We start from the raw sequence: 11,671 nt of genomic DNA on the forward strand, positions 1-11,671 counted from the left end.
TGTTGATCCACCAGTTGAGATAACATTCTTCCCTCTTGGACTTCTTCGGAGGATGGTTTCTTGCTCCACAGCCTCTGTCTTATTTCTTGGGGCTTTGGATGGAGTCCCTTGATGCTTCTTGACCTTCACTGATCCTCCAGTGGATGCGCCTTCTCCTATCTTTTTTTTTTTGCTTCCTTATCTATGCTTCATTTGGTATTGGGAATTTTGTATTGGAATCTACCTCCTTTGGTGTGCCTTCATCAATCACCATTGATTGTGATCCTCAGGGCTGTGTAAACAATACAATAAAAGAGTCACTTATGTTGTTGTCAATGAAATTCAGTGATATGAAAGGATTGAATGTTGAAACTTACATTTAGTGTCTGCTTTCCTGTCTCTATATTCACATATAGACCTATTCCACTCACTGAACTTGCCCTCCTCTTTGAAGCCTTTGTAGATGTTGAAGCTTGTGATTGGTGTTGTAACTACATTCAAAAGTAAGCAAAGTAAGTGCATAGATCAGGGCATGATATTCAATTGAAGATTGGCTTAGGATAAACCTGTGTTGGCCTTTTAGGGCAATTGTGTTTCTTGTGTTGTGTACTTCCACATAAGCTGCAATGCTGAATCTTACCAACCCTTGACAGCTTATGTTTGAACTTCGGCTCATTTGGAGCTCTGACCCTGTTATTCTTTGGCCTTTCCACCTTTTTCTCAATTGGTGGAGGCTCAATGAAATCTTCAAGTATCTTTGACTCCCAAAACTTCACACCAGGTATAGGCTGAATAGCATGCTCATAACATTTCTTATACTTTGAACTATGATACCAATCACTCATAACAGATAATATATGGGTCCAGTGAACTAGAATAGAAGGCATGAATGGTATGAGGGCAGGGGATACCACTCAAATCCCACATCCTACAAACTGCATTTCTTAGTATCTACAAATAGGGATGTCAATCCAGCCCGAAACCCGTGGGCCGACCCGAATAACCCGACAAAATTAGAGGGTTAGGGTTGAAAAATCGCAACCCGGTTATAAATCGGGCTAATCAGGCTAGTCCGTTTGGGCTGGCGGGTTGAAGCGGGCCAGCCCGTCGAGTTTTCAGAATTGAAATCGCCATCGTCGATCAGACGCCTCCAAATCCGCCGTTCGCCGTTTGTGGCAGAAATGACTGAAGGAGAGGGAGAGGCGCAGATTCAGGAGCATAAATATTGATGCGCAAACCTTAATAAGGATTCTTATTGGGCCTTAAACTAGAGCCCCATTTGTAGCAGCCCATTTTATTATTGATTCGGACTTCAATATGGTAACCGAATTTTAGAGACTTATTGTTCTCAATTAATATTTATTTTTGTATGTTCAAATAAATTAAAAATTGTGGAATTGAGAATTTCGTTTGGTACTAAGTCTCGAGATTATTTCTCAATAATACTTTTCTATAAAAATATACATGAACTTATAAGATATATATCTTCACAATTATACAGAATCTCCCACAATTAAATCATACTAGACAAACTAGATTTTACAAAGTCAGTCCGATGGTAAGATTCCCTTTTTGTTATTATGTTTCAAATTATTGAACTATATTATGCTTTAATTAGATTTTACAAAGTCAGTCCGATGGCAAGACGACATGGATCAAGTTGAAGCACCAAATATTATCAAGTGTTACTCAAATGTTTAGACTTTATATTTATTTTGAGATGCTTTGTTTCTTTAATTTCAAACTATTGTTGAATATTTTATTTTTATTTTTTTAACAAGTTGAACATTTTATTGTTATTAACTTATTTTATATGTTATATATGTAATCTTGAATATCTTATATTTTTACATTTCATGCTTTACTATATAATTTATATCTTTAATATCTATGTATATTTTATATATTACACATTAGATTATTAAGAATAATAAAATACAAATGATAATTTTATTTTACGCCTTTAACCTGATTAGCCCGATGGGCTAGCTCGAAACCCGAACAATTAGGGTTAGGGTTGAAGATTTACAACCCGAAAAAATCTCCAACCCGATTAGCCCACACCCAATGAACCCGGAACCCGATAGGGCTAGCCCGAAAACCCGGTGGGCTGGACCGATTGACATCCCTATCTACAAATACTATGCGCTTGTCTTCACCATCACTAACCTCATACCCATAATCACCATTCCAAATAACATTACACTGCATAAAAGCTTCCTTGTTGGCCTCAAACAATTTTTCGATGTATCAAGTGGAAGATCAAGTTGAGTAAAATGTTATCAATGAAGAAGATGTACATTTTTCGATGAGGATTTGGAGATTGGGGTTGAACCTCATGATAGGTTATTGTTCCAAAGTTGGTATACGCACGAGCAAAAGATAAATAGAATACTCATTGATGGAGGATATACGGTCAACATCTTGCCCTTAAGTACATTGAATGATTAAGAAAATTCAAATATGTGAGCTTTGAAGTAGTCGATTGATGATACAAGGTTTAAATCATGGAGGACAAAGAGCCTTGGCACGATAAGGTTTGAATTACTAATAGGAGATACGAACTCAATCAAGCTATTCCAAGTCATTGATGCGAAGACATCTTACAACATACTCCTTGGTGGACTATGGTTGCACGAAAATAGCGTTTTTTTTTTTCCAACATAGCATCAATAATTTAGTATTGTCGAGACGGTCTAGTGAAGAAAGTACTTGGTGATCATAAGCTTTTTAGAGAAGTTGAATCACACTTTGCCGATATAAAGTACTATATGAAGAAGGAAATATTGCAAAGGAAGTTCAAGTTGAACATTTGAAACAGCTAGAAAACGGTCAAAAGAATAAGCCAGATATATCAATCACCAATTCTTTGGAAGGAGCTATGCCTACCAAAATTGATATCGGAAAGCCAATGCCTCTACCACTTAAAAGATTTTTTTGGCCAAAGCAAAGCAATGCAATCGAGCATGGAGAACTCTCTGACTGTGAAATCACTAGATATTTCAGTCCAAAAGCAAATGACCTCCTTGTTTAAGTTGGATATAACCCGCAAAAAGGTCCCAAGTTGGAAACCCCCTTCAAAAGCCACGGGTGAGCAAGAACAAGACGCTAACACCAACCAAATAACATTGAAGAAGGGTGGCCATATAAGCCAAAACATCAAGATAGAATTGACATTTGTTCCTCAAAACCTCGTTCGTATCGTTATAAAAAATGCTGCTACAAACCATGTTTTCGAGGAAAAGGTATAATCAACAGAAAGTCTCTCCGATAAAACAAAAGTATTATCCTAATTTGTATGCTAAAAGGTTCCACAACATACAGTAAAACCTTTTTAAAATAATACTCGATAAATTAACAAACTCTATAAACTAATAGTAAAATTTTCTAATCCCGACTTGGGCCGTTCAAAAAATCATCAATTTTAATAGGTCCCAATATTAGAGAATCCATTTATAAATACATAGGTCCCGATATTATAAATTAATAATTCTTAAATACTACAATTATGAATACTAAGTAACTTTTCAAAAGAATAACATATTGTTGTTTGAGTTTTCTTGAAATTGAAATTCAGATAGATATCTACCTTTTCTAATTACACCTAAAAGTTCTAGGACTGCTATTATAAAAAGCTGTGAAGAGTTGTTGTCACTTTTAATGCTTTATTTTATGTAATTACTTTTAGTGGAGTTGAATCATGTTCAACTCGATAATCATTAGGTACTCTAGTAATATTAGTCCCAATGAATTCATACATACAAAATTTATTTAATTAAATATGCATGATTTTATTTAATTAAAAGATATTAAAACATTATCTCCCATTTATTTTTACTTATTATAATTTAAAATAGTTTTAAAATTAGGAAATTATTTCTAAAATTAAATAGTAAGTATATTAGTAAATTATTAATTTATCAATATATAAATATCTTTCTAAATGAATAAACATTCTAGGTCCAAAAATTATTACTAATTTATAGAGATTTTACCGTATTAAAATATTTTGAAATAAATTAGTGAATAAATGGGTTAATTGTCAATGCACGACCTTGCAACCAATTCATAATACACACACATTTTTTTGAACTTAAAGACCATATCATTCAAGATAAAAAAGATTGAATGATTTACACAAATGATTTGTCTAATCACACTACATCATATCAGTTAGTCATCTCAAAATTTTGAAAGTAATCCAAAGCTAAAAAGGATATCCCAATTTTTTCTATCATTTGACATGCAATCACCCAAAATAAACCTAGTCTTAGTCAAAGAAAATAGAAATTCGAAATTCCATTAAAATGTCAGATTGTTGGCGGAAGCACCAACTTGATTGGCAGTTTCAGGGATCAGCTTCAACCCTATCATCTAGTATGATTTTCAGACCTTGATTTCGATTGCAAGTGCTTGATGGAGTCGACTTTGCAATACCCATCTTCTTCGATTTCCTTCTCTGCTTTATCTTTAGCTTCTTCTTATTCCAGCAAGAAGCTTCCTCTTCTAGAACATTAACAAGAATTTACTCATCACAACACATTATTAATTCCGCAATTATAGTATTAAATCCTAAACGGAGTATTTGACTAGTCCTAAAAATATCTTCAACTTTCAATAATATCAATAAAAGACCTGAACTACTGACACTGTACCGAAAATGCCTTTACTAACGTTTTTAGTTGTCAAAATGCTTACTTATAATGGCTAAATTTGCAAAAAACACATCATGTCGTCCTACTTTTACTCCTTCCTAGTTTCTTATAATGTTTACCCAACTTAGCTCATATTTTAGTACAATATTAATACTTCAGATATTTTATTGATATTTAATCTGATAATTGCCCTGAATGTCACCTGAAACATTGGCTGCGGCATTTCGTCGAACACCTTCAAGCGCATCACTAACTTGGCTAAGATCACCTGAAACACCTTCAGCCACGTCACTCGCATCATCAACGCCGCCATGACTTGGATGGTTTGAAGCAGGTAACAGAGGCCCAATAATCTTTCTGCGGCGGGAATCAGCTTCTTTGAGCTTCTTCTTCCGGAGCCTCTTCCTTTGAGCCCTCGTCAATTTTCCATCACCACCATCGTTATCGTCGCTGCTTGATGGCGATGGCTCCTCATTCTCTATCTCCTCCTCTACATTATAAAATAAAATAAAATAACAAAATAAATACTCAGTCAAAACCTTGAATCAATTTTGAGAGTTTTAACAAACACCTGGAGGGTCATTCAACAACTGGATTAAATTGGCTTCTTCTTGTTCGTCTTCTTTTTCCTCGACCTCCTGTTATGGAACGACATATCAGTAGATGATTGAAAAGGTATTATAATTTGAGGAAATACTTTGTCAGAATCAGAAGGGGGCGGATAGAGCATCTTGAGAAGGGCTTCATGAAACTTTCGTTGCTTCTCTTCTCCCTTCATTTTCTTCAGACGCTCCAAGTCTAACACCGACTTTTTTTCTAGCACTATCCTCTATTCCAATTTTTTTTGTTTAATAAATAAACAAATAAGTTTAAAGATTATGTGAGAATCGACTCAAACTTAAGACTTAGTACTCCCTCCGTCCCAAACGAAATGTCCTATTTCTTTTCGGCACATAGATTAAGAAATGTGTATAAAGTAGATAAAGTGGGTTGGTGGAAATTGTTTAAATATTAAGTATAGAGAGATAGTGTATTACCAAAAAAGGAAACATGACATTTCGTTTGGGACAGCCCAAAAAGGAAAACAGGACATTTCGTTTGGGACGGAGGGAGTATTAAATACTCCCACGGTTCCATCATAAATATCCCATTATTTTTTAACACATAAATTAAGAAATGGATAATTAATATATAAGTGTGTTGGTGGACTGAAAAAAATATATTGAAATTTGTAAAAGTAAATATAAAGAAAGTAGGTGGTGGACTCATTACTTTATTAAGTCTTTTAATTAGTACTCCATCCGTCCCAATATTAATGGCCACTTTCTTTTCGACACGAAAATTAAGAAATTGAGTGTTATGTTTTAATTGAGTGTGGCCCATTAAAATTAATGAGTTAATTAACAAAATTGAATCCCCCCGCTACACCCCCTGTGTCTCCCCCTCCTCGCTCTCCTCCTTTCACTTTCCAAATCACGAAAATCCCTAAAAATTGACAAAACCCTAAGCTCCTGCCTACCTCTCATCCTCCGGCGAAGTCGCCACCATCAGCCACCCTCACCTCCCTCGCCTTTCTATCTGTCATGCCAAACATCCTTCAACCAGAACACACCCCTAATCTCTGTCAAATCACTAAACATTTTTTCACCATCACCTCCTTCTCCGATGAATCAGCCGTCCGCCACCACCACCATCGACAACAACAACAGCCGCAGCCAACACCTTCTCCATCCTCCCTCCTCCCTTGATTCAGCCGACACCCACAGCAGACAGATAGCAGGAGCCTCAGGCTGCCACCGCCGCCGTTTCATCTTCTTCTCCAGACACCCAATCCAGAGAGGCGGCGGTGGCCATGGGAGTGGCGAAAGGGAGAGAGCAGAGGCGAGGGAGAAAGAGGTTAGGGGGTGGAGCGAGAGGGAGAGAGATTTTCTGGGGCTGGGCGAGGTGGAGCGGCGATCGATGCTGCTAGTTGGCCGGTGCTGCTATCGTCCGGGAGGTTAGGGGGCGGGGATCAGGGGGTGTGTTTGTGTGTGTGTGTGTGTGTGTTTATTTAAAGAGGGTTTAGGTTTAATTAGAAAATTAAATTAAATTAAATTAATTGGACTTAATTAAATAATAAAAATTTCCATTTTGAGAAAGTGACAATTTTTAGTGGGGCAAACAAAAATGGAAACGTGACCACTTTTATTGGGACAGAGGGAGTATTCGATAAAAAGGGAATGGAACATTTGTGATGATACATCTTATTATGGAAGGGTGAGACATTTGTAATGAACGAATGAAGTATTAACAATGATAATTGTAGATGATAACTGTAGATGGAAACATCTTCTATCCCAATTTTAATGCTTAATTTATTGCACATTTCACTAAAACTTTTTCTAATAGTATGAACAAGACTAGCATTTTAAGCTGTACAGAGTTTTTTTTTTTTTCATACTTTCTCTATGTCAAGCTATAGCATGTTTATATATATATATTCAATGAAATTTCTATTTTTTGTGAGAAATGAGACTAACAAATAAATTAATAAAATTTATGAATAAATCAATATAATTAACTCACGAATAATCATATTCAATTAATATGATTAAAATCTCGCTCATTTGGGATTCAAACCCAAACGAAAATGCATATTCATACGTTACATTTATTTATTTAAAGAAATTATTGACTTATTCGCGAGTGTTCACACACATTTTCAATTATCGACACTTTTAGCATTATTAACTGAACCTCTCTGTGTGTGTGTGGGGGGGGGGGGGGAGTCATCAATAATTCTCAATTTGGAAGTCTTAATTTGTAATCTAACTTAACTGAATTTGGTTTCAGTCCAATTCAACCAAATTAAGTCACACTTAAATCTGTCATAGACTCATAGTCTCAAACCGAAAACACATGCAAGGAGAAAATTGCACAAGCTATTATAGGCCTCACGAGTTTAGGCTCTAGCGGTTGCACAAGCTATTATAGGCCTCACGAGTTTAGGCCTCTTACTTCGGACTTTTACAACTGATTTTAAATCGACCCCTCACATAATTATAAAATAAAATTTTATTAAAAAGAGAAAGAAAAAAACCTAAAACCTTAAAACCACAAAAAGTAGACTACGGGTCGAGTCTCGTTAAAACCTGAGAAAGAGGAAAAATAGTACTGTCTATGAAACAAAAAAAGAAATGTGAGCACTACAAAAAAACGCGTAAATAGCGACGAAAATTTCCGACGGCGCCGCCGCCGCCGGCAACTACCGACGGCACGGCGGCGGCAAAAAAGGCGACCCGCCTTTTGACTATTACCGGCGCATTACCGATGGCAAACGGGCCGCCACTAATTAGCGGCGGTTACGCCGTCGCTAATTTAAATATATATTAATATAAATATATATTATTTATTACCGACGGCAATTGCCGTCGGTATTTACCGGCGGCAACCGGCCGCCGCTAATCACCACCGCCGGAGACATCCGGCGATAACACCACCGCCGTCCGGCCAAAATTACCGACAGCATTTTTCCGCCGCTAATTACCGACGGCAAATTCTAATTACCGACGGCAAATGCCGTCGGTAATAAATTTTTATTTTACTTTATTTTATTTTATTTTTTTTTCATTTATCATCTAATAAATTGATCAAAGATAAAAATACAAAAACATTAAAATCAAATATATATTGAAATACAAGTGAAAATTTAAACATTGATTATTACTAATCTAAGATTATTACTAAGAATTCAAGATTCTTAGTAAGAAACTTATAATTATAACTTAAGAATGTTAATTTGATTAGTGATTCACTCATCAATCATCACTAATCCAAGATTATCACTAAGAATTCAAGATTCTTAGTAAGAAACTTATAATTATAACTTAAGAATGTTAATTTGATTAGTGATTCACTCATCAATCATCACCAATCCAAGATTATTACTAAGAATTCAAGATTCTTAGTAAGATTATTACTAAGAATTCAAGATTCTTAGTAAGAATCTTATAATTATAACTTAAGAATGTTAATTTGATTAGTGATTCACTCATCAATCATCACTAATCTAAGATTATTACTAAGAATTCAAGATTCTTAGTAAGAAACTTATAATTATAACTTAAGAATGTTAATTTGATTAGTGATTCACTCATCAATCATCACCAATCCAAGATTATTACTAAGAATTCAAGATTCTTAGTCAGATTATTACTAAGAATTCAGGATTCTTAGTAAGAAACTTATAATTATAACTTAAGAATGTTAATTTGATTAGTGATTCACTCATCAATCATCACTAATCTAAGATTATTACTAAGAATTCAAGATTCTTAGTAAGAAACTTATAATTGTAACTTAAGAATGTTAATTTGATTAGTGATTCACTCATCAATCATCACTAATCCAAGATTATCACTAAGAATTCAAGATTCTTAGTAAGAAACTTATAATTATAACTTAAGAATGTTAATTTGATTAGTGATTCACTCATCAATCATCACCAATCCAAGATTATTACTAAGAATTCAAGATTCTTAGTAAGAATCTTATAATTATAACTTAAGAATGTTAATTTGATTAGTGATTCACTCATCAATCATCACTAATCTAAGATTATTACTAAGAATTCAAGATTCTTAGTAAGAATCTTATAATTATAACTTAAGAATGTTAATTTGATTAGTGATTCACTCATCAATCATCACCAATCCAAGATTATTACTAAGAATTCAAGATTCTTAGTAAGAAACTTATAATTATAACTTAAGAATGTTAATTTGATTAGTGATTCACTCATCAATCATCACCAATCCAAGATTATTACTAAGAATTCAAGATTCTTAGTAAGAATCTTATAATTATAACTTAAAATGTTAATTTGATTAGTGATTCACTCATCAATCATCACTAATCTAAGATTATTACTAAGAATTCAAGATTCTTAGTAAGAATCTTATAATTATAACTTAAGAATGTTAATTTGATTAGTGATTCACTCATCAATCATCACTAATCCAAGATTATTACTAAGAATTCAAGATTCTTAGTAAGAAACTTATAATTATAACTTAAGAATGTTAATTTGATTAGTGATTCACTCATCAATCATCACTAATCCAAGATTATTACTAAGAATTCAAGATTCTTAGTAAGATTATTACTAAGAATTCAGGATTCTTAGTAAGAAACTTATAATTATAACTTAAGAATGTTAATTTGATTAGTGATTCACTCATCAATCATCACTAATCTAAGATTATTACTAAGAATTCAAGATTCTTAGTAAGAAACTTATAATTATAACTTAAGAATGTTAATTTGATTAGTGATTCACTCATCAATCATCACTAATCCAAGATTATCACTAAGAATTCAAGATTCTTAGTAAGAAACTTATAATTATAACTTAAGAATGTTAATTTGATTAGTGATTCACTCATCAATCATCACCAATCCAAGATTATTACTAAGAATTCAAGATTCTTAGTAAGAATCTTATAATTATAACTTAAGAATGTTAATTTGATTAGTGATTCACTCATCAATCATCACTAATCTAAGATTATTACTAAGAATTCAAGATTCTTAGTAAGAATCTTATAATTATAACTTAAGAATGTTAATTTGATTAGTGATTCACTCATCAATCATCACCAATCCAAGATTATTACTAAGAATTCAAGATTCTTAGTAAGAAACTTATAATTATAACTTAAGAATGTTAATTTGATTAGTGATTCACTCATCAATCATCACCAATCCAAGATTATTACTAAGAATTCAAGATTCTTAGTAAGATTATTACTAAGAATTCAAGATTCTTAGTAAGAATCTTATAATTATAACTTAAGAATGTTAATTTGATTAGTGATTCACTCATCAATCATCACTAATCTAAGATTATTACTAAGAATTCAAGATTCTTAGTAAGAATCTTATAATTATAACTTAAGAATGTTAATTTGATTAGTGATTCACTCATCAATCATCACTAATCCAAGATTATTACTAAGAATTCAAGATTCTTAGTAAGAAACTTATAATTATAACTTAAGAATGTTAATTTGATTAGTGATTCACTCATCAATCATCACTAATCCAAGATTATTACTAAGAATTCAGGATTCTTAGTAAGAATCTTATAATTATAACTTAAGAATGCTAATTTGATTAGTGATTCACTCATCAATCATCACTAATCCAAGGTTATTACTAAGAATTCAAGATTCTTAGTAAGAAACTTATAATTATAACTTAAGAACGTTAATTTGATTAGTGAATTCACTCATCAATCATCACTAATCCAAGATTATTACTAAGAATTCAAGATTCTTAGTAAGAAACTTATAATTATAACTTAAGAATGTTAATTTGATTAGTGATTCACTCATCAATCATCACCAATCCAAGATTATTACTAAGAATTCAAGATTCTTAGTAAGATTATTACTAAGAATTCAAGATTCTTAGTAAGAATCTTATAATTATAACTTAAGAATGTTAATTTGATTAGTGATTCACTCATCAATCATCACTAATCTAAGATTATTACTAAGAATTCAAGATTCTTAGTAAGAAACTTATAATTATAACTTAAGAATGTTAATTTGATTAGTGATTCACTCATCAATCATCACCAATCCAAGATTATTACTAAGAATTCAAGATTCTTAGTAAAAATCTTATAATTATAACTTAAGAATGTTAATTTGATTAGTGATTCACACATCACTCATCACTAATGTAAGATATTACTTAAGAATTCAAGATTCTTAGTAAGAATCTTATAATTATAACTTAAGAATGTTAATTTGATTAGTGATTCACTCATCAATCATCACTACTCTAATATTATTGCTAAGCATTCAAAATTGTTAGTGAGAAACTGATAATTATAACTTAATAATGTTTATTTGATTAGTGATTCACTCATCAATCAACACTAAGGTTATGAATGGTATATAAACTAGATTGATAAAAAAAAAATCGAAAATTAATAATAAATTAATTAATAAATATTTTTCCGACATTAAAATAAGAACGGAAACGAGCCC

The 11,671-nt window shown here is 32.5% G+C and overlaps 1 protein-coding gene across 2 annotated transcripts; it reads right to left on the reverse strand.

The window, feature by feature from the left end:
• Positions 1–4,167: 4,167 nt before the first annotated feature.
• On the reverse strand, positions 4,168–5,564 carry LOC131021567 (uncharacterized). 2 transcript variants are annotated; one of them, XM_057950818.1, is made up of 4 exons: positions 5,332–5,564; positions 5,206–5,272; positions 4,837–5,124; positions 4,168–4,482 (listed from the first exon to the last, which is right to left on the reverse strand). In XM_057950818.1, exons 1-4 carry the CDS (start codon positions 5,410–5,412, stop codon positions 4,328–4,330), a joined length of 591 nt encoding a protein of 196 aa, XP_057806801.1. In that variant the 5' UTR covers positions 5,413–5,564; the 3' UTR covers positions 4,168–4,327. The 2 variants fall into 2 exon arrangements, with proteins under 2 accessions (XP_057806801.1, XP_057806800.1); XM_057950817.1 differs by having other exon boundaries at positions 4,168–4,485; positions 5,332–5,560.
• Positions 5,565–11,671: the final 6,107 nt, after the last annotated feature.

This window comes from Salvia miltiorrhiza, chromosome 4 (assembly GCF_028751815.1).
Source record: "Salvia miltiorrhiza cultivar Shanhuang (shh) chromosome 4, IMPLAD_Smil_shh, whole genome shotgun sequence".
NCBI classification, from domain to species: Eukaryota; Viridiplantae; Streptophyta; class Magnoliopsida; order Lamiales; family Lamiaceae; genus Salvia; species Salvia miltiorrhiza.

Excerpts from the sequence above, each read along its gene's own strand:
- LOC131021567 (XM_057950817.1), bottom strand. The coding sequence starts at position 5,412 with ATGAAGGGAGAAGAGAAGCAACGAAAGTTTCATGAAGCCCTTCTCAAG. Across the intron at positions 5,125-5,205 it reads GTTGTTGAATGACCCTCCAG|AGGAGGAGATAGAGAATGAG; the intron begins GTGTTTGTTAAA and ends TTTATAATGTAG. Across the intron at positions 4,486-4,836 it reads TGCCGCAGCCAATGTTTCAG|AAGAGGAAGCTTCTTGCTGG; the intron begins GTGACATTCAGG and ends TTAATGTTCTAG.